General features: G+C 56.5%; 1 protein-coding gene and 1 non-coding gene across 2 annotated transcripts; one reads left to right on the top strand and one right to left on the bottom strand.

Annotated features, from left to right (window-relative positions):
- Positions 1-281: 281 nt before the first annotated feature.
- Positions 282-386, top strand: LOC123607762. The gene has a single exon (XR_006716907.1). It is a non-coding gene; the product is annotated as a U6 spliceosomal RNA (small nuclear RNA).
- A 2,735-nt stretch (positions 387-3,121) lies between these two features.
- On the bottom strand, positions 3,122-22,918 carry COLGALT1 (collagen beta(1-O)galactosyltransferase 1). Its single transcript, XM_045496560.1, has 12 exons — positions 22,558-22,918; positions 20,725-20,835; positions 19,927-20,044; positions 15,852-15,986; positions 14,029-14,233; positions 11,490-11,609; positions 7,307-7,383; positions 7,116-7,222; positions 6,842-6,974; positions 6,167-6,294; positions 5,074-5,280; positions 3,122-4,854 (listed from the first exon to the last, which is right to left on the bottom strand). Exons 1-12 carry the CDS (start codon positions 22,818-22,820, stop codon positions 4,587-4,589), a joined length of 1,872 nt encoding a protein of 623 aa, XP_045352516.1. The 5' UTR covers positions 22,821-22,918; the 3' UTR covers positions 3,122-4,586.
- Between the last annotated feature and the right edge of the window lie 2,248 nt (positions 22,919-25,166).

Here is a 25,166-nt window from a genome sequence, read left to right as displayed (position 1 = left end):
ACATAGGACTCTTGATCTTGGGGTCATGAGTTCAAGCCCCACACTGAGCATATAGCTGACTTAAAAAAAAAAAAAAAGATCTCTTAGTTTGTTTCCCACCCTTAATCCTGACTGATATGCTACATTTTTGATACATAATAAGTGATGATACATCCACAGACCCAGCCGCAATTACAGCGTGCTACAGGGGAATGTGGAGGACTGAATAGTGTCCTGTACCAAAGATACCCACGCCCTACTGCCCAGAAAGTGTGAATGGTATTTCAAATGGTAAAAGGAGCGTTCTCTGTGGCAGTCCGTATCCTAAAATTGGAATGATACAGAGAAGATTAGCACGGCCCCTGCACAAGAATGCACGTAGATGGCAAAAGGAACGTTGTAGACGTAATTAAGGACCTTGAGACGGTGGGAGATTCTCCTGGATTATCCAAGTGGGCCCTAAAGGCAATCACAAGGCTCCCTGTAAGAGGGATGGAAGAAGGTCAGAGGAAGGAGTAGGAGATGTGATACAGGAAGTGGCTGTGAGCCAAGGAACGCCCGCGATCTCCAGAAGCTGGAAAAACAAGGACTTGGATTCTCCCCTAAATCCTCCAGAAGGAAGCGAGCCTTCTGACATCTTGACTTGTCCTCAAGTGAAACGGATTCCAGACTTCTGAACATAACTTCTTTTAAAAAATGTTTTCTTAATGTTTATTCATTTCTGAGACAGAGACAGAGCCTGAGTGGGGGAGGGGCAGAGAGAGGGAGACACAGAATCCGAAGCAGGCTCCAGGCTCTGAGCTGTCAGCACAGAACGCGACACGGGGCTCGAACTTGCAAACCGTGAGATCATGGCCTGAGCTGAAGTCGGTCGCTCAATCGACTGAGCCACCCAGGCGCCCCTCACTTCTTCTTTTTTTTTAAATTTCTATTCATTTTTGAGAGAGAGAGAGAGAGAGAGAGAGAGCAGGGAGTGGGCAGAGAGGGGGGTGGGACAGAGGATCCAAAGCGGGCTCCACTGCTGAGAGCAGACAGCCCGATGCAGGGCTCGAACCCGGAAGATCAGGACCTGAGCCGAAGTCAGAACCTTAACCGACTGAGCCCCCCGGGCGCCCCTGAATGTACCTTCTGATATATACGCGTTATCTGTGGGAACGTGGAAATATACATATTTCGGAAGGAAGGATAGGATTCTCCTGGCGATTTTATTCAAGATAAAATTGGGATTCCCAGGCGCCACCTTCTAACCCTTTCAATCCGGCGGCAGAGCCTGAAAATCTATGTTTTAACCAGAGAAATGTCAAAGCAAAGGAAACTTCCCTTCATGCCACACACACACACAAAAAGGTCCTTCTAGAGAGACTCCTGTCCCCAAGACGCTGAATGGAATGGTGCAGAATTCTCAACCACAGCACTGTGGACTTTTGGGGCCAAAGCAGTCTTTCTCGTGGTGCGCCCTGTGCATTGTAGGACATTCGGTGGTGTCCCTGGTTTCTACCCACCAGATGCCAGTAGCAGCCTCCACCCCCCAACATAACCACCAGAGACGTCCCCAGACATCACCAAATGTCCCCGAGGAACAAAAACACCCAGTTGAGGGGCGCCTGGGTGGCGCAGTCGGTTAAGCGTCCGACTTCAGCCAGGTCACGATCTCGCGGTCCGTGAGTTCGAGCCCCGCGTCAGGCTCTGGGCTGATGGCTCAGAGGCTGGAGCCTGTTTCCGATTCTGTGTCTCCCTCTCTCTCTGCCCCTCCCCCGTTCATGCTCGGTCTCTCTCTGTCCCAAAAATAAATAAACGTTGAAAAAACAAAAAAACAAAACAACAACAACAAAAAAAAAACACCCAGTTGAGATCCACTGGGTGGATCTGAAAGTAAGATTTAGAAACACCCCGAGTAACCGGAACACCGGAGAAGTGACCCTGAGGTTCCACGAGAGGGGATCGGTTAATACGCTCGCATCACCCGCCTCCAAAAAAACACACGGGGAACGGTCAGGACTTAACGAGAAGAGTAAATATGGCAGCTGCACGAGGAAACACACACACCCATTCTTCCAGCATTTTCACCTGTATCGACTCACCCAACTGAAGCAGGAGCTCCAGCAGGAAGATGCGTCCTACAACACCGCTCTCGGTGGGGCCGGGACGCTCTTGGGCTGGACCGGCCGAGCGCACGGTCCGTCCCCATCGCGGAACTTTGTATGTGACGACCCGGAAGAGAACTGGTAGACGTCTGCGCTGATCAGAGTGTCCACGGTATGTTGTGACATTTCAAAAGGAAATCGCCGAGGGGCACCTGGGTGGCTCAGTCGGTTGGGCCTCCAACTCTCGACTTTGGCTCCGGTCGTGATCTTACAGCGCGTGAGATCGAGCCCTGCGTCGGGCTCCGCTGCGGACAGTGCGGGGGCCCGTTTGGGATTCTCTCTCTCCCTCTCTCAGCCCTTCCCCTGCTCGCCCGCGTTCTCTCCCTCTCTCCCAAAATAATAAACTTAAAAAAAAAAAAAAAAAGACAATTGCTGGAAAACTGGGTGCGATCTTGTCGCATGTTTACATTCTACTTCCGCAAGGATCACACACTATCTGTGTCATTTTGTAAAAGGCCTGGGTAGGTGCCCACGCGCTCCAAGGGCTTGAGAATCTTGAGAACCTTTAAGTATTGGACAAAGGAGATCCAAAGGCGGTCGGGTGTGGATAAACGCCCCACCTCCGTCGCCCCTGGGGTGGGACCGCTCTGATGCGGTCTCCTGAGGTCCCCAGTTGCCCAGAGTCAAGTGCTCACTGGCATCCTCATCTCCCGTCCCCACCCCCCCCCTCGGGGCTTCCTGGAGTCACCTCTCTGACAACTCAAATCCTCATCTTCGGAGTTTCCCGGAGACCCCAAAACACGGCATCCTGTCTCCTCAGTCTGTCGGCGGCGGCGACCCCGCGGTCGACCCCACAGGACACAGCGCACTTGGCCAGCTGTCCCCGGGCTATTCCAGGGAAGTTTTACGGGGCTCTCACCACACCCTCACCCGCATTCACTCCACCAGTGGCTTTCTCTCCGGCACCTGGTTTCCTCCCACACGGCCGGCAGCGGGGGCGGGGAGCGTGATTGTGCACTGGTGGTCAGCGGAGCAGGGGACCAAGAAAAGAACACACATTTATGTGAAAACCAACCAGGAACATTTAATAAAAAAATAAGCAAGTTATCCAGGACCTGACCCAGTGAGCAGTCGTCCCTACGAGAGCAAAGTCCTGGCTCTGACATTCATTCCAGGCCAAAGACACAGCAAGCCCTCCAGCCCCCGCTGGGGGACATCCTGCCCAGGCCTCGGGCAGGACCCCCGGGGTGGGGGGCAGCTGAGCCCACGCAAGGCCCCAAACACACAAACAACCCCGCCGAAGGCTTGAACACAGGAACCCCACTGCGCAGGCAGGACCCACACGTGGGATGCAGGCCGGGGAGGTCGAGCCAACAGGGGGACGGGTCCAAACAGGAGCAGGGGTGAGCACAGGAGACCCAGCCCCCGTATTCATCCCTTGCCCCCTCCAGGGGGGCTGGGTCTAGGGGAGCTTGCGTGTGGCCCTGCGGTCACTGGGACCCACAGCCGCCCCCGGCGAGGGAAGAGCCACCCTCCCTCCTGGGTGGTGGGGGGGGGATTTTGTCTGCATGAGCTTGGGTGACCGGGGTGGGCAGGGGTCAAACTCAGCCAATCATTCCCCAGTCCCACTGGGAGTCCATGAGGTCTGGTACACAGCAGGCGTTCAATAAATGCCCGCTGCACAAAGAGATAAAAGACTCATCTTGTGCATCTCGGTGGCCTGGCACTTAGCACGTGGCCCGGCACACACATCGGTGACCCGGTGCCAACCCGGCGAGTGTTACACTGTATCGCTAATGCCTGTAGGTGTTCTTTAGATGGGGTGGGGGGTGGGGGGGAGGAAACCGATCGAAGCATGAAAAGCACCTTGTTTCTCTTCATCCCCAGCACACAGCAGGCACTCGATAAATGCTCTGAGTCAGTGAGAACTTGTCTTTGTGTCACGAGTACCAGGCAGGCACAGAGCGGGTGCTCGGATGTGTTGTTGGAAGAAATGAACGAAAGGGGCTGGTCAATCTCAATATTCCCAGAGCCTAGGATGGTTGGTGCCCAGCCTACAGTAGGCGTTCAATAAATACTTAAATGAATCAAAACAATGACTGTGTATCACTAGTGCTGATTCTTGGGGCGGTGGGGGGAGGGGCGGTCGGTAGAACCTTGACGACTGAATCGATCACTGGCCTACGGAATAACTGCGCCTCGCTCACTGCCGCTAACACAGAAGCCTGGGACACAGCGGGGACTTCAGGTGTTCGGCCCCTGAAGACAGGAACGTGTCTCGTTCCCATCTGACCGCCCCCCGGTTCCGGGCCCCGTTCCCGGCATACAGTAGGCACTCCATTAAAGCTGCCTGCGTGCACGTGATTGCTGAACAAGAGCTGGCTGGATACCGCCTTGCGTGGAGAGCCCTCTGTGGCCGGCCAGGGGTCCGCAGGGGGCTGGGGGGGGGTGGCCCTTCTGTCCCCGGCGAGCACAAGGAGGCTGGGCCAGCGATGCCTGCTTTGGTGTCTCGGCCGCAGCCCCTCAGAGCTCGTCTCGGGCGGCGCTGTCCAGCGGGGACTGCAGCACGTCTGAGTTCTTGGCCTCGCGACTCAGTGCCTGCTGCTGGCGCATCTTCTGGGATTTGGCACGGTCCCAGTCGGTCTTGACGTGTTCGTTGTTCCACACGACTGAGGTCTCCGTGTCACTCACGTAGCCATCGTCCCCCGTGTAGTGCGTGGGGTAGATGAGCAGGGGCTCCACCGAGAAGGCGCGAAGGTTGCGGGGCGAGAAGTGGGCCTTGTACTCAGACCTGGGGGAGGGCGGCGAGAGGAGAGGCAGCAGTGGGTTGGGAGTAAGGGACAGACTGAGACGGAAGTGGGCAGGGCGGTGGCGGGGAGGTGGGGGGGATCATGTGGAGCCGGAGGGTGGGGGTAGCACGGGGGAAGAAGCAGGCAGAGGAAAAGACACACCCTTGGGACAGACCCACGGCAAGAGCCCGGCCCACGTGCCCGCCGCAACCCCCTCTCACACTGGGTGCTTGTCAAACATGACGGGCAGGAACTCGTCGACAGGCAGCATCTTGGAGAGCGGCTGGGCCGCCAGCAGCTTGCGGGCGCCTTGCAGGGAGATCACGTAGGCCAGCGTCCAGTAGGAGTAATCGGCCTCCACCAGGTTCCTCACACGGGGCACAGCCTTCTCCGGCCGCTCCACCTGCATCCTCTTCCGGCCCACGTAGCTGGGGTGCAGAGTTAGGGTCCTGTCACCCCCACCTCCTTCCCGCCCGCCGGAGGACGCCCAGCGAGCAAATCAGAGACCTAGCGAGCCTCCGTCAGGCCCCGGGGTGGCGGCAGGCGCCGTGTGTTTGGGGAGCGATGGGGAGGCTGGAGTGGCTGGGCCAGGGAGGACCCCAGGGGCTGAGGTATGCAGGGAGGAGACTGGGTTTTTCCAAGGGCACTGGGGAGCCCCGGGAGGATCTGGAGCTGGGAAGGGAAGGATGTCCTGGACCCTCGCTGAGGCTGAACCACGAGAAGGAGTGGGGCCGGGAGGGAAGCTGCTCTGACTTCACAAGGCTGTGGGGCAGCTGGGCAAGGCGCGGGAATGTGGTGAGGGGTCAGGGACGAAGGGGTACGGCTGCTGCTCCTGTTACAAACATGGTCCACAGTCTGGGGCCTAGAGCCTGCATCAGGGCCCTGCATCCAGCAGGACAGCGAGAGAGGGAGGGAAGGAAGGACAGAGGCAGGGAGGAGGATCCAACTGACCTAGAGGAGATTCCAAAGGACTGTTCCAGAAATACGCTGGCCACACCCCACCTCGAGCTGGTCCAAGACCCAGGCTCCCCGGCTATGCCCCCAGTCTGCCAGGCCCCCAGCTTCTGGGAACACTCCCAAGCCCTGACCACACCCACCCCAGGCCACGCCCCAAGCCCCGGCTGCTCTTAGATCGGGGGAGCGCGGGGCCTCTTCTGCTATACCCCCAAGAGTTGGCTCAGCCTGTTAACTTGCAAAGGCCATCAGACCCACAGGCTCTAGGCCACCCTTCTGAGCTCCAGGCTCCAGCTCCACCCCACCCCAAACTGGGCCCCGGACCACGCCACCAGCCCTGCCCCCACCCCCCCCACTCACATGAGGTCCCAGTCCAGACCCTCCCGTTCCACGTCCCGCATGAGGTTCAGCAGGCGTCTCTTGAAGAAGATCTCAAAGCGCAGGTCGTCCTCGAACACAAGCGACTTCCGCAGCCCTCGGTCCACCACCTGAGGGAGGACGCCCTGCCCACGTCACACAAAGACCAAGGCCAGACCCGACCCTGAAGTCAGCTCTGCTTAAAGGCCCTGGGGCAGCCGGAGAGAAGCAAACAGGCACCTTCCTCACCATCTTTTGCATTGACCTCCCTCCCTTTGAGGGTGGCTGCCGAGCCCCTGGCACGGGGCTGGCGTTGGTTAATGTCCCTGTGGCCGTCGTTTCTCATTGTAAATGTTGAGCACAGAGACCAGGCTCCGGAGACATTTGACAGCAGCTGGGTGGGAAGAGGCCTCAACTGGGGGCCCTGGGTCTCAGACCCCACCTTCTGTGGGAGCCGGGCTCCCCCTCCCTCCCTAGTCTGTTTTCCCGTCTGCACAAAGGAGGGACAACAGCTGCCCCACCCAGGGTTCAGGGGACTTCCGGTGAAGCAGTCACCGGAGAGAGGTCCTATGTCCCGCTGAAGCGCCGGAAGCCTGCAGGGGGCGCCAGCGATCCCCTCCCGGAGGGGCCAGAAGCCTGAGGACCCGAGGACAGCCAGCCCTCCCCTGCGAGGCCTACCTCCTTCCAGATGTTATAGTGGCTGAGGAAGCAGCCCAGCTCGCCCTTGGTGAGGGGCCGCCCGTGGTAGGGGTCCCGGTAGCCGGGCAGCATCTGGATGCCCAGCGCCTCCACCTGGCTGGTGTTCATAGCTCTGGAGGCAGGGAGCAGGGGTCAGAGGAAGCCCCGCTCGCTCGGCCTGCCATCCCGCCGTCAGCCCGCCCCCTCCCACCGTCCGCACCCGCCAGGGAGCGGTCTACACCCGTGCGTGTGGACCCCCCGGGGTGGGACTCACTTGCCGTCCACCGCCTCCACCAGCCGGCACTCGATCTCCTGCGCCCGCAGCGCCCGCAGCATGCGGTCCCGCCGGTCCTGCCGTCGCTTCAGGTTGATCATGAAGACCTGAGGGCCCGGAGCTTCAGTGGGAGACTCCAGGCCGGGCCCCTGCCCCCACCCCCGCCCCCGGGGAAGGAAGGCCTGGCTCACCTCGTCAAAGCCCATCTTGTCAGGCGTCCCGGTGGGCACGGAGATGAACCTGGAGGGCTCCGCCGGTGGGTGCTTCACTGTAGGGCGGAGAGAGGCCACGGGGTCGGTAGGGTCCCTCGGGGAGGGGCCGTGGCCTCCTAACAACCTCCCTATCCCAGCCCCTGTGTGACCCCCCCCCCCCCCCCCCCCCCCGTCACCCCAAACTCCTTAGCCTGGCACTGGAGGCTGTGCCTGAGCCGGCTGCACTCACAACTCTGGTGCTAGTCTCTTTCCCCACCCCTACTCACTCGGGCTGTCGGCACTGCCCCAAATGCACCCCCTTCCTACCTCAGGACCTTTGCACACGCTGGGCTTCTGCCTGAAACCGCTTTCCTTCCCCCGCTCCATCCCCTGAGTTCTAAGACGGCCTCTTGAGTTGGAGCGGGGCACCTCCTCCTGGCTCCCACAACACCTGGGCTTCTGCCATCGAACCCTGTAGTCCTCTCTGGTTTCCTGTCTCCCGTGTGCCCCACAGAACAGACACCAGGTCTGTCCACTCACGCTGAGTCCCCAGTGCCCAACGCTTGGTACGCAGCAGGCACTCAATAATTACTCGTAGAACGAGCACAGGAATGATGGCAAGCCGTGTGACGTTGACCTGCCTGGGCCTTGGCTTTCCTCATCTATAAAATGGGACTCTAATAAACAAAAACCACTAACAAAAAATTCTTTACCTCCTCCTCCCAGAGGTTTCAGGAAAAGATGCCACGAAACGACACACATTATGGGTTGAACTGTGTCCTCCCCAGTATGTTGGCATCTTTACCCCCCGTACCTCGGAATGTGACCTTATTTGGAGGTAAGGTTTTAAAGACATAGTCAAGTGAAAATAGTGACTGGGATCCTTAGAAACATGGGAACTTTGGTTACAGACGCACGCGCAGAGGACCACAGGAAACGTGCAGGGGGATGGTGACCGTGTGACTGGAGCGCCTACAAGCCAAGCTATGCCAAGAACTTCAGAGTGGCCGTGACCACTCCCCTGTCAGCTGCAGTGAACGACGCTCGGACCACGTCCCTGGGGCCCTGTCTTGGCACACCCCTGGTGGTTTCCCTCAGAAGGATCAGATCCGCGGGTGGACGGGGGGTTGGGGAGGCTTCTGCACGCCCACTGGGCTGGCCCAGAGGAGCCCAGCCTCACGGGCAGTGCAGCATCTGCAGCCGTCAAGAATACAGGCCCTATGTGAGCCTGAGGGACAGACACAGGCCCCTCTGTCTGGGACAGACCTGGGCGAGGCCCAAAGCCAACCTGGGCCCCCCAGGGATACCACATCCTGGGTTTTTGTTTTTTTGTTTTTTTTTTTTTTTGCCTGCTGGGGGCCCTACACAGCTCTGACCACCCCCTGCCCTCTTTGAGGGAGCCGGAGACCAAGGGCAAGATGTTGGGGTCTGAGCACCCGGGTGCAAACTCTAGGTGCCTTTCCCTTCTCTTTCTGAGCCTCTGCCCCTCCCCTGGGGCCCAGGCTCCCCTGGCCTGCCTGTGGGGAGTGAGGATCTCCTCTTTATTGCCTGTTCTGGGAAAATGGAGCACATCGGGCATCCAGGAGCAAAGCCATGCAGCCTTTCCGGAAAGTCACATCACCGTGGCTATAAAAACCTAACACCTTCAGACCCATCATGGGGTGAATAATCGAACTTGCCCAAAGAGAGGTCTGGCCTTTGTCCCCAGCTCCTGGGAGGCGGAAGCCCTCTGAACATCCTGCCTGGCAGGACTATCTTTGTTTGCCTGGGGTCTTGGGCCACACCGGGTGGTCTACGCCGACAGTGTGATTTAGGATCTTGCGCCATGTGGAATCAGCTCGCCCTCGGCGAGGACTAGACGTGGAGGTCACCCATGTGGCAGTCAGCCAGGTCCCTGTGAGTCCAGTAAAAACCCTGGACACGGAGGCTCAGGGGAGCACCCGTGGCTGGCAGTACACCATGCGTGTTGTTCACACTTTGGTGCTGGGAAAAGTACAAGCTGTCCACACGACCCCACAGAGAGGGGACGACTGGAAGTTCCATGCATGGAACGCTCCTGGATACCACCCCAGACACCCCTTCCCTCTGCTGACCGTAATCTGTCCTTTCACTCGTAATAAACCGTAACTGTGAGTGTAACAGCTTCCGGTGAGCCCTGAGTCCTTCTAGCGAATTATCAGACCCGAGTGTGGTCTCAGGGACCCACGGACTCTGCAACTGGTCTAAGAAGTAAGAGAACTAGTAACACCGGGCAGCAAGGCAGGGGACGAGCCTCAGCTGCATCCAGCAGCCATGGCAGCACCGGCGGGACGCTGGGCGGACGACCTGGTACTTGAGAGAGGCACGCGGGGCGATTCCACTGCCAGAAGCACCAGGCAGCCCAAACCCATCCGCTGAGGAAATAGGGGCGGTGGGAGGGCCAGGGGAAGGCCAGGGCCCGGGCTGTGGCTGGTGACAGGATACAAAAGCGATCATCACCCGCACACACACAACGCCCATCGCCCCCGTGTTGCTAAAGCTCAACGGACAGGACTTCTATCGAGCAAGGTTTACGGGGCCGACAGGGAGAGATGCCGCATAGTCCGGGGGCGGGGCGGTGGGGAAAGGAAGCAAGTCTCCGGGTTCCCCATACTCAGGGGCCTCGCTGAGCTTTTCTGCGAGTCTGAAGCTTCGCCGTAAGACAGACCTGAATGCGTGGGGAAAAAAATCACACGCACAGCCTGGGTCCAAGCGCCCACGCGTGGACACGTGGTTTTCACTCAGACCAGAAGGAGGGATTTGCACCAACACCTGAAACCTCCAGCCCCTCCTTCCTTTCATTCCATGTGCTTTGCTCTGGCCCCTGAGAAATGGGGAAATATTCGCCCCTCTGTCATTTTCGGTTTCTAACAGCGGCGCGAATGGTTTCCTGACCGGAGATAACACTGGAAATACTTGTGAAACTTTAAACTAGGAAAACTACGGAAGCCTCGGAGATATTTCTCAGGGTCTAGTCGCCAGTGGGAGTTGGTGACAAGCAGAGATCTGCCTCCTGTGACTGCAGTCTGGTGGGGTTTGCTGGGCCGGGTGTGGGCATCCGTCCCAGACGCTCAGATGTTATGCGGGGTGGGGGGGGGGGGTGGTCTTCAGCCTGGTCACCTTGCAGCCTCCAGATGTCACCTCCAAATACCCAGAAGTTGCCCCAGAAGGCAGGGTGCCATTCCACCTTCAGCCACCAGGGGGTGCCACAGACAGAACTTTCTAGAGCGTGGGCCGAGTGGGAAAGGAGCCCCAGAGCTGGGCTCCTCCCTGTCTGTGCAGTGGGAGGAGTGGCCATGCTGTCTCAGAGGCCGTCTTGGGAGAGTGTGGGGCCAGCACAGGGCGAGGCCCCCGTGGAGGTGGACAGTGTCTCACTGCTGGCTGCTCCGGAGGTCCCCAGCTGCTCAAACCACCACGAGGGCAGCTCAGCCCTGCGTGCCTGTCCCACCTCAGGGGCCCACTGGAGGGACGGCTGGCTTAACAGTTTATGGACTGATGTGTATACGTACATACATATTAGAAAGACGTGAGCTTGCAACTATGATACAAATACCTTTTTAAAATAAATCTATTCAAGTGGGGGAAATAAAAGCATTCATGTAAGAGAAATACGAGACAAAGACTGGTGGGTCTGGGGGTTGGCAGGGGTACGGATGAGGAAACGGCTCAAGATGACAGTGTCCCAGACGCTACCATGCACATGAAGGTCTATCAGCGAAAACCTGCTGCCCCTGGGCTCCCACACCCTCCATGGCTCCCGCCTGCCACCGGGGAAAGAGGCCTGTTACTCAGCTTAGTGTCTGAGGCCACTGCCCCGGCCCCGCCTGCCAGCTCTGCCCAGCTCACCACCTCGATTTCTGCCCCGTCAACCTTGGTTGGTCGCTGGGCTCACGTCCCCTCCAGCCTCCTGGCCTTTGCGAGGGCTGATCCTCCGGCTGCAATCTTCTTCCTGGCTAACTCCCGTCCACCCTGCATCTCAATGCCACCTCTTCCCGGAAGCCCACCCCGACCGCTCTCGGGAGGCTGCGCACAGCTACCTGCAAGCTGATCGTGCCGGGTACCCCCTGCCCCCAGCCAAGGGGCCGGCGCGCGGCAGACGCTCGCGTCGGGGGATGGGTGCGAGGTGGCGGAGAAAGGCAGGTGACTTGGGCGCGGGTGGACTCACCCATGACTTCCAGCTGCACGTGCATGAAGCTCTCGGCCTCATCCTGGAGGCTGCTGTGCGCCCGCAGCGGCACTGGCAGGAAGCCATATACCTCCTTGTTGCAGACGTACATCTGGACCTCTGGGGCCGAGGAAACAACAATCAGAAGGGCAAACGGCGGGGCTCCGGGGTGGCTCAGCCGGTTGAGCGTCCGACTTCGGCTCGGGTCGTGATCTCGCGGTCCGTGGGTTCGAGTCCCGCGTCAGGCTCTGTGCTGAGCGCTCAGAGCTTGAAGCCTGCTTCGGATGCTGTGTCTCCCTCCGTCTTTCTCTGCCCCTCCCCTGCTCGCGCTCTGTCTCTCTCTCTCTCAAAAATAAATAAACGTTAAAACGAATTATTAAAAAAAAAAAAAAAAAGTGCAAATAGTGTGAAGCCGCACGGCCCCGGGCGGGGCTGGATCCGAGACAGGTCCCGCTGCTCCTGGCAACCAGCAGAGGCTCCTCGGCTCCCCATCTGGGGCCAGGAGCCAGAGGAGGGGCTCACGCTGTGGGGCAAGCCCATGACAAACTCCAGAGCTGTTAACAGGCGCCTTGCGCGGCCACGGACTCAGTCCCCGCAGGATTCCACGACAAACCAAACCACAAAACAGCGGGTGGACCCCACCAGATGCACCCTTATGCCCAGAAAGGGGCTGCAGCTGAACAAAACATTAGTTACATCAGAGCCGTCTGCATTCGCCCTTTTCTGAGTGGTTTACATCTTTGTATCTTGTGTAATCTTTTTTTTTTTTCCCTTAAAAAAAAAAAAAAAAAAAAAAAAAACCCGGTGAAAATGATTTTTCGTTTTAACTGGTTAAACTTTTTCTGTGAAGGGCCAGATGGTCAATATTTACGCTTGTGGGCCAGACAGTTCTGTCTGAATGACTCAGTTGCCGTTGGAACGCGAAAGCGGCCATAAATGATGCTTAAATGGATGGGCGTGGCTGCGTGCCGCTGAAACTTTATTTATAGGCCCTGAAATATGAATTTTATATGATTTTCAGATGTCACAGAATATTCTTGTTCTTTTCATTTTTTTCCATTCAGAGGACCAACTATGTACTTCTTCTATATATTTGGTCTTTGTTCAGTTTCTGGCTCACGGTTCCCCAAACCCGTGGAATTTCCTAAATGTTGAGAGCTTAAAAGTGTCTCTTATGTTAAGAAGTGCCTTTTGAGAAGCATTTAAAGAGGACCCCCCCCCCAACACACACACACACACACACACACACACACACTGATTGCCAGGGGAATCAACCATGAATAGAAGGTTGGATTCTTCAGTCCCGCCCCTCCGACCTCTGGGGAGAGGAGAGAGGTAGAGGCTGAATCACCGAGAGCCAACGATTCAATCAACTGCGTCTATGTCACGGAAGCCTCCATAGAAACCCGACAGGATGGGGTTCAGAGAGCTTCCAGGGTGGTAAACACGTGGAGATGTGGGGAGAGCAGTGCACGTGGAGAGGACGAGGAAGCTCGGCGCCCCTTCCCACGTACCTGGCCCTGGGCGTCTCCTCTACGTGGCCGCTCCCGAGTTCTATCCTTTTATAATAAACCAGTAATCTAGTGAGTCGAGGGGTTTCCTGAATTCTGTGAGCCGCTCTGGCAAATTAATGGTGAGACCATGGGTTGGTGGCTGGCATGTGAAGTCGGGGGCGGGGGGGGGGGGCAGTCTTGTAGGACCGAGCCCTCAACCTGTGGAATCTGATGCTATCTCTGGGTAGACAGTGTCAGAACGGAGTTGAATTATAGAACACAATGCTGGTGTCCAAGAATTGCTTGTTGGACAACACGCCCCCCCCCCCCCCCCCCCCCGCACACATACGTGATGCAGTTGGGTCCAGGAACCAAAGGCATTCTTAGCTCGTGGCTACAGAAAAACAGATGGTGGGCCGGCTTTGGCCCATGGGCCATAGTTGGCCGCACGGTGGTTTTAAAAATACAAGTCAGCTATGGTTGGCTGTGTTCTCTCTCTCTTTAACATGTTTTTTGGTGGGGGGGGCGTCTGGGTGGCTCAGTCGATTTTGTGTCCGACTTCAGCTCAGGTCATGATCTCCCCGTTTGTGGGTTCAAGCCCCACGTCGGGCTCTGTGCTGACAGCTCAGAGCCCGGAGCCTGCTTTGGATTCTGCGTCTCCTTCTCTCTGCCCCTTTCCCGCTTCCTCTCTCTGTCCCTCAAAAAATAAATGCTAAAAAAAAATTTTTTTTTTAATTTTTTTTCCCCTAATTGTACAGTTAGGGAACAATTATGCTCAGCTACAGAAAACTGGGAGAACACAGGAGAATATCAAGATGGGAATAACCCTCAATAAATAGGTCTTAAACACCTGGGGAGTGAAGCGGCCCAGCAAAGCTGGGGCTGGAGAATAAGTAGGTCCTGAGGATATCGCCTCACACCTGGCTACAGCCACACCTGAAGCCGTCCCTGCATTCTGCAGCTCTGATTCTGTGAACCTTCTGTGGGCTCGGCGCCGTCCCAATGAACCGGACGCCCCAGTGATGGCCAACTCCCTGCGGGCTCACCTGCTTGCTTGCAGGAGAAGGCAAAGACGATGATGTCGTCAAAGGACCAGGTGTAGTCGGGGTGAGGAGGGTAGAATGCCAAGTTCCTGGATGCCGCCTTCCGCAGGTCGATCAGGAAGGTCGAGTGCACCATGGGAACCGCAAAGCAGCCCTGACGGTCCCGCTTGCGAATGGGGATGTAGGCAGGTGTGCGTTTGTAGTAGCCCTGCAGGGAGAGGGGCAGAGTGCGGGGGTCCCTAAAGGTGAGGCGGGGGGCCTGGGACAACGGGAGGCATGGAACAACTCGGAGAGCAAGACCCAGATGCCAGCCTCTGGCCGCAGTGGGTATTCGCTGAGTGCAAAGCTCTGGGTGCGGTCAGGCCTCATCTGCACCCCGCCCCCCACCAGAACCTCGGCCACCCGGGCGGGGGTGGGGTGGGGTGGGGGTGGCAGATAAGGAAAGGGAAGCGGTTGTCCACCCGCAGACCTAGCTCCACACTTCAGATCAGGAGGGAGCCACTGGGGGGCTCAGTCGCTTGGGCGTCCAACCTGGACTCTTGACTTCGGCTCAGGTCATGATCTCACGGTTCGTGAGTTCGAACCCCACGTGGGGCTTTGCACGGACAGCGCAGAGCCTGCGCTGGATTCTCTGTTTTCCTCTCTCTGCCCCTCCCCTGCTAGCACTCTCCCTCTCAAAAATAAACAAAGATTAAAAAATTAGAAAAAAAAAAAGAAGAAGAAGAAAGACAGGAGACATTAGGGAAGGAGGAAATCAGAAAGTCAAGAAAGGGCTGGATCTTTGTGATCCTTTGATTTACGCTGGACAACTTCAAGGAAGTTGGGGGGGAATCTTCTAGAAAAGATGACTTAACAGTCGGAGGTTGGTCTCTCTCTTCATCATACCTTTACAAACTGTAATTCTTAGAGTGTAACATTTAGGTTTCTACGACATATTTTTAACAAATAGAAACCATGAAATTGTTCACTTTAAAATGGTGAGTTTGGGGCGCCTGGGTAGCTGTTGGTTAAGCGTCTGACTCTTGATTTCGGCTCAGGTCATGAGCTCACAGTTTGTGGGTTCGAGTCCCACGTCGGGCTCCATGCTGGCAGTGCGGAGCCTGCTTGGGATACTCCCTCTCTCTGCCTCCCCTGTTTGCTCTCTCTCTCAAAATAAATAAAAATAAACAAACAAAGCTGAGTTTTATGTTATGTGAATCACCCAACAATTAAAAAGACAGGCAGAGGCAAGAGGGGTCCCGGCTCCAGCCACCAAACCCCATTCCGCTGGCATGGTCCCCACTCCAGCACCTACCCTTTCACTCCCCCTGGAGTTGCCTGCAACCCCAGCCTCAACCCTGGGGTGGGACTTGTGGCCCAGGCTTGGTCAATCCGAACCTGGCATTTTCCTGGCTTCAGTAACTGGCTCAGGTGTAGGAGGAGACTAGACAGGGACCAAAGTGGACTTTGGCCAGATGGTGCTGGGATCATGCCTCAAGAGTCTGAAAATGAAGCCATCCAAAGGATGGAGGAAGATAGGAATGCTGTTTGAATACCTAGATCAAGCGGTGCCGGAAGTCCTATCCTGGCACCGCCACTTCCTAGCTGTGTGAGCTTAGGCAAGTCAACTCCTCTCTGTGTTTCTATTTCTGCTTCAGTAACTGGGAAGAGGGTGGGGAGGAGAGGGCACAATCACAGCCCCTCCCCAGAGGAGCTACTTAAGGATTATCACAATGATGTTGTGAGATGCTCACATGAGGTGGTATGATAAGTTAGACTCTAGCCACAGCCCCCAGTTGCTCACCCCCCCACCCCCGGCCCACACCCTACCCCAGAAGCCCCCTGACCTGGGAAGTCATCCCACACCAGAAGTTGGAGTACGCAGCCCGCGAATCCAGCATCGGGGCCACCACGGTCTTATTCTCGGCGATGAGGAGGCTCAGTGTGTCAGGGTTGAGGATCAGGTTGTCTGCATCCACAAACTGCAAAACACCCAATACAGCATCAGCATGGGTCACGGGACTGACCTGGGCTGGGCCATAGCTCTGAACAGCCAGAGTCCTACAGGGGAGGGGTGCCTGGGGATCCCAGAGCAGCAGATGGGGCCCTGGAAGCCACCTGGTTCCTCAAGTGACAAGCCAAGTCATGCTCATACAATACACTACACGGCAAGAGAAGGGACAGACCACACAGCACAAAGCAACATAAATGGGTCCCAGATGTAGCACTGGAAACTTTCAAAACGGGCCGCGCTGGAGGACGAGGACAGTCGGAGCAGAGGCCACCTCTGTGCGGAGTGGCTGGGAGGAACACACGCTTCTCCTAACGTCAATTAGATGCTGATAAAAAGCGTATAAAAATCAGACCTTCACATAAGCCTTTTTTTTTTTCCTTTAATGCCTCGCATGTTGGGATAAAAAGATGGTAACTTCCTTGTTGCGGCACCAGATGAAATCTACCAGCCTGGGAACAGCGTCACCATGGGGGGGGGGGGGGAGGGGTGCCTGCTGGTCCTCCCACCCCAAACCACGCGTCACCAACACTCTCCAGCAAGGCCACGCCAGGATGTTCACCACAGTGTTATTTATCACACAACCCAGGGACGACCCCAAGAGTCTGGTGGTGGCGAACCAGCCAGGGGGGTTCGGGCCGCGTCCCACCGCGGAGTGAGCCAAGACGGCTGGGAATCGCGCCGCAGAAAACGATCAGGTAAGGGTGGTCCTGTCCACCGGGGATACGCCGGTCACGATGCGATTCCACACTCCCAGGCGTGCTCCAGGACAACCGGAAACAGGGATGAGACATTTGCACACCCAGGCTCCCCGTGGCATTGGCCACAGCAGCCAAACGGCGGAAAGGACCCAAGTGTCCGTCGATGGCAGAAGGGATGAACAAAACGTGGTCCATCCGTTCAAGGAACATGACTCAGCCACAAAAAGGACTAGAGTTCTGGCACACGCTACCACATGGATGGACCTTGAGAACATGGTGCACGGTGAAGGACGCCAGACACAAAAGGCCACGTGGTGTTATGATTCATTTACAAGAAATGTCCAGAACGGGCGCATCTATAGGCACAGAAAGCAGACTGTTGGTGGCCAGGGGCTGGGGGAGGAGGAGTGGGGAGTGATTGCTCATGGGGACAGGGTCCCCTTCTGGGGTGCTGGGAATGTTCTGGAACTAGACAGAAGTTGTGGTTGCACAACATAATGAATGTACTAAATGCCGCTGAGTTGTCCGCTTTAAAACAGTTAATTTTATGTTATGTAAATTGCACCTCAATTAGAAAACACAGAAAAGCAGCCAGAAAGTGAGTCTCCCTGGGAGGTAAGATTATAAGGTTTGCTTGGTTTTTTTTTTTCTTTCCTAAGTTTCTGATTTTTTTCTTGTGTATTTTCACACCAGTAACACCTATATCGCTTGCAAAAGGAGGAAAAAAGAGGGTCCTTTTCTTCCCCTTTCTCTCCCTTCCTTCCTTCCTTCTTCCTTCCTTCCTTCCTTCCTTCCTTCCTTCCTTCCTTCCTTCCTTCCCTCCCTCCCTCCCTCCCTCCTTCCTTCCTTCCCTCCCTCCCTCCCTCCTTCCTTCCTTCCTTCCTTCCTTTCTTTCTTTCTTTTTTTTAAAGAGGTCCTTTTCATAACAATTTTAAAACACCGGACAAAGGGGTCCACATCCCAGTATGGATTTCCAAAGGCCCCAGTCACAGAAAGACACTGGTATGCCGAAAGCTGCTTTGAGTTTTAAACTAACACACTGAGTTCCCCCCAAGTTTGCTGAGGGAGAGAAGTGCAAGCCAGCCAGCCTCGAACCTGGGGAAGCAGACAAGGTGGCTCTGTGCTAGATGGTTCCAGGAGGGTCCAGTCTCCTCTCTGCACTTCACTGGTTCCGAGACTCCACCCAGCACATGGTCACCTACCTCTCTGAGCCTCCACCTTCCCGTCTGTAAATGGGCTGATAAGACATCAACCTACGGGGCTCCCAGGAGGAGTCTGTTCCTTTTTTTTTTTTTCCCCCCCGGTTTAAGAAAAGAAAAAGTAATTTATAAAGGGTGTTCCATTCTTTCTCCTCCACCCTCTCTGCAGAGCTGTCAGGGACATGGGGTCCTCCTGGCACCCTCACATCTAGTCCCCGAGCAGAGCCTGTCCCCTCAGCCTGACAAGGCGTCCCCAATCCATTTGCAGTCACTCCCCATTCCTCCTCCTCCATATTGGCCTCTACCCTGGCCTCCTGCTAACCCCATTCCTGCCCCAACAGACCCTGCTTCCCCATGGGAGGAGCCATGAGGCTTCTGAAAATCATAAATCAGAACACAGTTCTCCTGTGCTCACATACCCTCCATGGCTCCCCATTACCCTCAAAGTAAAAAACGAAATCTCTCCCTTGGTCTGCGTAGTCTGGCCCCCGCCCACCACTCCAGGACCGCCTCCATCACCCCTCCAGCCACACCGGCCTCCTTGCCAGTCCCTGTATGCCCCACGGCTGTGCCCTACTCTGTTCCCTCTGCCTCAGACACTGTCCCCCAGTGTCCCCCCAGAGGCTGGCTTCCTTCTTCCTTCGGACCCACTGCCAGGGTCCCCTCCTAAGGGAGGCCCCCAACCCTGCTCACTCATCACAACACCCTGATTATGCCATCTGTTGTGGACTGAACGGGGGCCCCCAGAAAACGATATGTTGAAATTCTGACCCCTGGTAACCTGTGACTGTGGTCTTAATAGGGTCTTTGCACACGTAACTAAGACGTAGGTTAAGAGGGGGTCAGACTGGAGTAGGGTGGGTTCTAAATTCAATGACTAACCACCTGATAAGAAGCGACAGAGAGAGGAGTCCGTGTGACCCCAGAGGCAGACAGCAGAGCGATGTGGCCACAAGCCAAGGAACATGCTGAGCCCCCAGAAGCTGGAAGAAGTGAGGAAGGACCCTCCCCTAGAGCCTTCAGAGGGAGCAGAGCCCCGTGGACACCTTGACTTCAGACTTCTGGTCTCCAGAACCACGTGACAATAAGCTTCCATCATTTTAAGCCCCCCCCCCCCCCCCCCCAGTGCGGGCTACTTTATCACCGTAGCCCCAGGACACCGACCCGCCACCAGCTGCCTTTGTACGATCGCAGCACTGGCGGCCTTTCGGTATGTCCTCACTCAGTTTCGTTTTCTGGTCCCGTCCACCTTTCCGGGGACGCTAGGAAGGCAGGGTGCAGCCCGTGCTGACCCTCACCGTGTCCTCGGGGTCCGGCCCGCGGACGGAGGGCAGGGGAGAGGCTCACAGACGTCTGCCCGCTAAGTAAATAAGGAAGGTGCAGAGCACGGCTCAGGGCCCGGCGTGTAGATGGAGACCAACCACAGGTACGTCAGGCTGGCATGAGTGCGCTCAGCCTCCACGGGGCGCCAGGCCCAGCCTTCCGTGCCGTCCACCCCCACCCGCACCAGGGGGGAGATCACGTCCAGATCAAGGGGATGGGCTGACGGGGCTCGCAGGCCTGTGGGGAGATACCTTAACATTACTGCACTTGCGCCTGAACCGTCCCTCCCTCCAGAGGCAACGGCCGGCCCAGAAGGAAGTGAAAGTCAGGCCCCATCGCCAGTGCCCCCCAGCCCCCCACCCCATCCTCTAGCTTCTCGGAATTCGCCCAGAGGATGTTATCGTCGGGCGTGCAGGAGGGGCAATAAAAAGGAGGTGGCCCAAGGGTCCCACCACAGGGGACGGTTAGGAACACAACCTGATGACTAAGAGCCCAGGGGGCCCTGGACTGAATCCCAGCAACTCTGCTACCCAGCTGTGTCACCTCTGACAACTCACTCCCCCTCTCAGAGCCTGTTTCCCTCCGTAAACGGGGGGGTTAAAGTTGGTCTCTACAGCCCACTGCTCCGGCCTCCCTCGGCCACCCAGACCTCCCCCGCCATCTGGGGGCAGCTGGCCGAGAAACTCACCAGGATGTAATCGGCCCACATGTCCCGGGCAGATTTCAGGGCTGCCTGGCGCAACTTCATAACGTGCTCGTAGCGCGAGTCGGACCAGTGTTTGGGGCCCTCCTCGTCCGGGTAGGACCTGCAGAGAGGCAGCTGTGCTGTGGGAAGCGTGGGGCACCATCGCAACCCAGGGGGCAGTGGTCAGAGAGGGCTTCCTGGAGGAGGGGATGTGTGGGCTGGATCTGAAGGCTGCGAGGAAGCAAGAGGAGAAAAGTGGGGGAGGGAGCCCAGGGCCAGCTGCAGAGGAGGAAGAAAGCTCTGGAGATGGGGGTCGGGGGGCCTCTATGCCTTGCAGGGCCATTCCTGAGGGTAAGAGGAGCCGCAGAAGCAAACTTGCAGCCTGTCCTCCCAGACTCGGAATCTGGTCTGGGCAGCAGACGGGTTAAGAAAAAAAACCTGAAAGGATTAAAGAAACCAGGGGTCAGCACTGCCCAGGGGATCATGGGGAAGCTAAGCGGTAGAGCTCGTGCCAGGGCACAGAGGGACACTGGGGACAAAGCAGTAGGTGTCCCCACCACCAGGAGGACAAGGGCCCAAGGGAACCGCGGGGAAGAGAATTTCTGGGGCAGAGGTCCAGCTGGAGGGTTACGGCCCATTGAAGCTGAAGGCGGATCAGAGCAGCCAAGGCCAGCCCTTAAGGCCGCAGAGCTGGGACAGTGGGGAGTCAGGAAAGGTGTGTGAATAAGGGCGCAGCCCAGTCCGGCTGTTGGGGCGTCGGGGAGCGGGGGGGGGGGCATCCGGGCAGAAGCCGAAGCTCACCTGGGCTCCTCCGCCGGCCGCCACTCCACAGAGTGGTACCAACTCTTCACAGCCACCAGCCATTCCCGCAGCACAGCCGACGTATTGTCTGAGTTGTGGTCCGTGGCCACCCTGCGGGCAGAGCAGGACAGGCAGCGTGAGGCCGGGGACAGTGAGGCAGGGCAGACCACCGGGGCAGCAGGGCAACAACAGACTCCGGACCCCAAGCCAGCCTCCCACTAGCTTATAGCCCTGGGCAAGACGCTTCCCCCCCTTCGCTGCCTGTGTCCTCATCTGAAATACAGGTGAGGGAGGACTGGACCCACTTCCCCGGGCTGCAGAGGGGATCAAACGAGTTCATTCTGGAAAAACACATCAGACGTTGTTAGTACTATTGAGCATCTAGAATCTTACAACGACCCCAAGTACTAAATAGGTACAATTTAGTTTTACCATGTTTTCAAAGTTTATTCATTTATTTTGTGTGAGAGGGAGAGAGGGAAAGAGAGAGTCCCAAGCAGGCTCCACTGTCAGCACAGAGCCAGTGGGGGGACTCGAACCCACGAACCCATGGGAACCCATGAGATCATGACTGGAGCCAAAATCAAGAGCCGAAGACTTAACTGACTGAGCCACCCAGGCGCCCCTGTGCAATTTAATTTTAAAATGTATCCGGTATATCACATACGCTCACCCCCCCTTCCTCAATTGTCTTTTATGAGCCAACACCACCTTATAGTGGGCTGTGGTTACTTATTAATTCAACAAACATTTCTTGGACTATCCAGGCTACGCAATCTGGGGTGGAGGAGTGAGAGCCATTTAAGAGTTCAGGTTTGGGGCGCCTGGGTGGCTCAGTCGGTTAAGCGTCCGACTTCAGCTCAGGTCACGATCTCGCGGTCCGTGGGTTCGAGCCCCGCGTCGGCCTCTGGGCTGATGGCTCAGAGCCTGGAGCCTGCTTCCGATTCTGTGTCTCCCTCTCTCTCTGACCCTCCCCCGTTCATGCTCTGTCTCTGTCTCAAAAATAAATAAACTTAAAAAAAAAAAATTAAGAGTTCAGGTTAACCATAAAGATGAGAGCTATCCCCCCACCAAAAAAAAAAATTGTTATGAAGTCGCCAACAACAGCAGTGATGATTAGTAATGACAACATAAGGGTAAGAGTACTAGTCCCAGCTCTGGCCCATCGGGCACCAAATCAGAGACGCCAGGCACAAGGGCTTCACAGGCATTAACTGGTGAATTTTCTGAGACGGACCCAACCGCAGTGACATTAAAGCCCCCCATTTTCCAGATGAGGAAACTGAGGCAGGAGGCGGGAAGTCACCAGTCAGGCAGAACTCGGCCCCATTCCCCTGCCAGGAAAGAGCCACTTCCCCCTTTGGCCACTAGGGTCCGGTAACCCACCCACCCACGCCGGTTAGAGGGCAGGGAATCTGACTCCGGCTGGGTTCGGGATCCAAGGCAGCAGGAGCCGAAAGGTCTTTCTGTTAGCGGAAGTGCCGTGTGGGCCGCGGGGACCCCGGGTTCCCCTTCTTTGGGGCTGTGGGTGCTCCGAAGCGGGTTTGAGGGTTAGTCCCAGGCAGAGCGGCCCAGCCCTGGGCTGGGCGCGAGGGGTCCCAGATCTGCAGAGCGCGGTCGGTCAGTCCTAATGCGGCGGGGAAGGGACAGGGGGAGGGGCGGGACGGCAAAAGCAAAGGGCCCGCGCGCCCGGCCCGCCCCGAAGAGGGAAGCCAGCGGGGGCCACGCGTGGGTCCGGTCCGGCCCGCCCCGCCCGGTGCCGGGGCAGCAGGCAGCGCGTGGCGTGGAGCCGCCCGAATGGGGGCAAGCGGGCCGGGCGGGGGCCGAGCTCACCACAGCGCCGTGCGCTCCCGCGGGTGCCGCAGCCGCTCGAGCGCGCCCAGCGTGGCGGGCAGCGCGTGGGCCGCGTTGCGCGCCAGCAGCGCGATGAGGACTCGCGGCGCCTGCAGCGGCGACTCCGGGCTCCAGCGCTCCTCGGGGAAGTAGGCGGCGGCGCCCGGCGGGCCCCCCGGGGGCGGCAGCGCCAGCAGCAGAAGCAGCAGCAGCACCGGGCGCGGCCGCCAGCCCCGCCTGCACGCGCGTGGGGCCGCCGCCATCGCGCCACGCGTCGCCTTTAAGCCGTTTTTTCTGCCGGCGGACGCGGACCGCGCCTTGGAGAGGCCAGTGGGGGGCCCCGCCCTGCCGCGCGCCTTAAAGGGGAGGAGCGCCTGGAGTGAATCAGCCGTCTGGGCCCGGTTCCCAGGCCCCGCCCTCAGGACGGCCTTAAAGGCACAGAGAGCCCGGAGCCTTCCAATCTGACGTGACTCTGGTGCCTTCAAGGTGCCGGAGCTCAGAACAAGCCCTGCCTCCCGACACCTGCCCCCGCCTGATGTGCCTCCAGGCGGAACTGGCTAGTTAGGACCAGGTTTCACGGGGACGTCGTCTAGGGCTGTGGGGTCTGAAGCGCGCGTGGCCCCTGGCGTCCTGCAGACCTGGCTTCAAATTCAGCCCCCACCGTGGGCTCCCAGTGTGAGCCTCGGTTTGTCCATCTGTACTATAGGGTCTTCCGACGCCTCAAGGCTGGCGGCTGCTGGAGCCAGATACTTGAAAATGCTGAGCACGCGATCTGGGGGCAGCGTGGGAGTTTCCAGAGAAATGCTATCAGGGAATTGTTTCCCAGGACTCTTATTAATGTACTTTACGATTGCTTGTTTCTGGGCCATTCTTAAAAACTAAGTTTTAAGAAGGATGCTCAGGTGTACATTTATTAGTATGGTCGGAAGGAGGAGATTCAATATTGTGAAGTGAAATTCGGGGCACTGTGGTGTGTCCTTGTGCTCAGGGGACAGTAGGGCTTGAATTTAAGTAAGACAGGGCGGTGGGCTTGACCCAAAAAGCTTCCCGGCTCCCGGCGCGGCTAACCGAGTCACGTGATATTTACCCTTCCTCCTCCCGATGCCCTTCTCCTTGTCCATCCCCTTCCTCCAAATTCATTTCTCTCCTTTCTTCTGTTCTCCAGTTTTTTCTACAATAATCATTTGTGCAAGTTCAGTTTTTAGCTGAATGTTTTGGAAGCGCAACCTAAAATTTACTGGTTACATGATTGACTAAGGGAGTGGAGGAAGGGGGTCTGGCCACACTGGTCACTGCTGAATCCGAGTAGGGGCACACTTGGGGCTCTGCTTTAGGGGTATGTTAGAGATTTTCTGTAATAAAATGGCAAAAACAATTCTGCACTCTATGAACCTGGCCAGAACATTCATATTAAGTTAGAAAAACAGAGTGACAAGATGTATCCCATACCCTGATAAACTGAGAAAAGACTAGAAGGTTTTCGGACCAAAGACAAATAGCGATTTTCTCCAGGAGGACTGGATGGCAAATTCTTGTTTCTCCAGTTTTTCAGGATTAGCATCACATCCTGGGTTTAAAAACTACAACAACAGCTGTACAAGGCTGCAGAAACACAAATGTTATCTCAGAAGTTAGAGCTGGAGGGTAAAGTCAGGAAAAGTGAAGAAACTCTCTTTGGGGAGGCTGAAAACGCCAGGGCGGAAAGAGGCGGAACCATCTCCACGGGGAGTATGCATCTCCCCCTCTGAAAGCTGAACCCAGAAGGACCCTGGGGAAATCCCTCCGGAACCTGCTCCGGAAGCAGCTGTAAGGCTTGTTGATACAATGAAGCTGTCAACTGCCAGGACACAGATGGCTTCTCTGGCAGGCAGAGGGAAGTCAATCAGTGCTTCACTGTCAGCTGAGAAACTAGATACCAAGTTAAGATTTGGAGCAAATAAATCCGAAAGGTCTATAGCATGCTGCGAATTAAATAAATAAATAAATAAATAATAACCTGTACCGTATAGCAAAGCATTAATATCTTCAATATACAAAGAGTTTTTAGGGATCAATAAGAAAAAGAGAAAATCTACTGAAGAGAAAAGTAGGTAAGGCCATGAACTGGCAATACACTTTAAAAAAAAAAAAAAAAAAAAGCACAAACAGAAAAATGGCAATAAGCCTATTTTTAGGTTCAATTCAATCACTAAAGAAATTCAAAATGAAACAATGAAATAAAGAAATTCAAAATGAAACAATGAAATGTGTGCGTCCCTCCAACTGACTTTTTTTTCTCTTATGGACACTCCTAGTGTTTGGAAAGGATACAGAGAATGTGCACAAATGCTGTTGGTGGGAGGGTAAAGAAACCCAGCGTTTCTGGAGAGGAATGAGGTAGAGATATGAGGGTTATAAAAGCCTCGAGGGGCGCCTGGATGGCTCAGTCGGTTAAGCGTCAGACTTCTACTCAGGTCGTGATCTCACAGTTCATGAGTTCGAGCCCCGTGTTGCGCTCTGGGCTGACAGCTCGGAGCCTGGAACCTGCTTCACATTCTATGTCTCCCTCTCTCTCTGCCCCTCCCCTGCTCACACTCTGTCTCTGTCTCTGTCTCAAAAATGAATAAACA

Source organism: Leopardus geoffroyi, chromosome A2 (assembly GCF_018350155.1).
Source record: "Leopardus geoffroyi isolate Oge1 chromosome A2, O.geoffroyi_Oge1_pat1.0, whole genome shotgun sequence".
NCBI classification, from domain to species: Eukaryota; Metazoa; Chordata; class Mammalia; order Carnivora; family Felidae; genus Leopardus; species Leopardus geoffroyi.
Note: the sequence above shows the minus strand (reverse complement) of the source record. Positions and strands in the feature narration are given on the sequence as shown.

Coding starts and splice junctions, on each gene's coding strand:
- COLGALT1 (XM_045496560.1), bottom strand. CDS start 22,820: ATGGCGGCGGCCCCACGCGCGTGCAGGCGGGGCTGGCGGCCGCGCCCG. Junction 20,836..22,557: donor CGGGAGCGCACGGCGCTGTG/GTGAGCTCGGCC, acceptor CTCTGCCCGCAG/GGTGGCCACGGACCACAACT. Junction 5,281..6,166: donor GGTCTGGACTGGGACCTCAT/GTGAGTGGGGGG, acceptor TCTGCACCCCAG/CTACGTGGGCCGGAAGAGGA.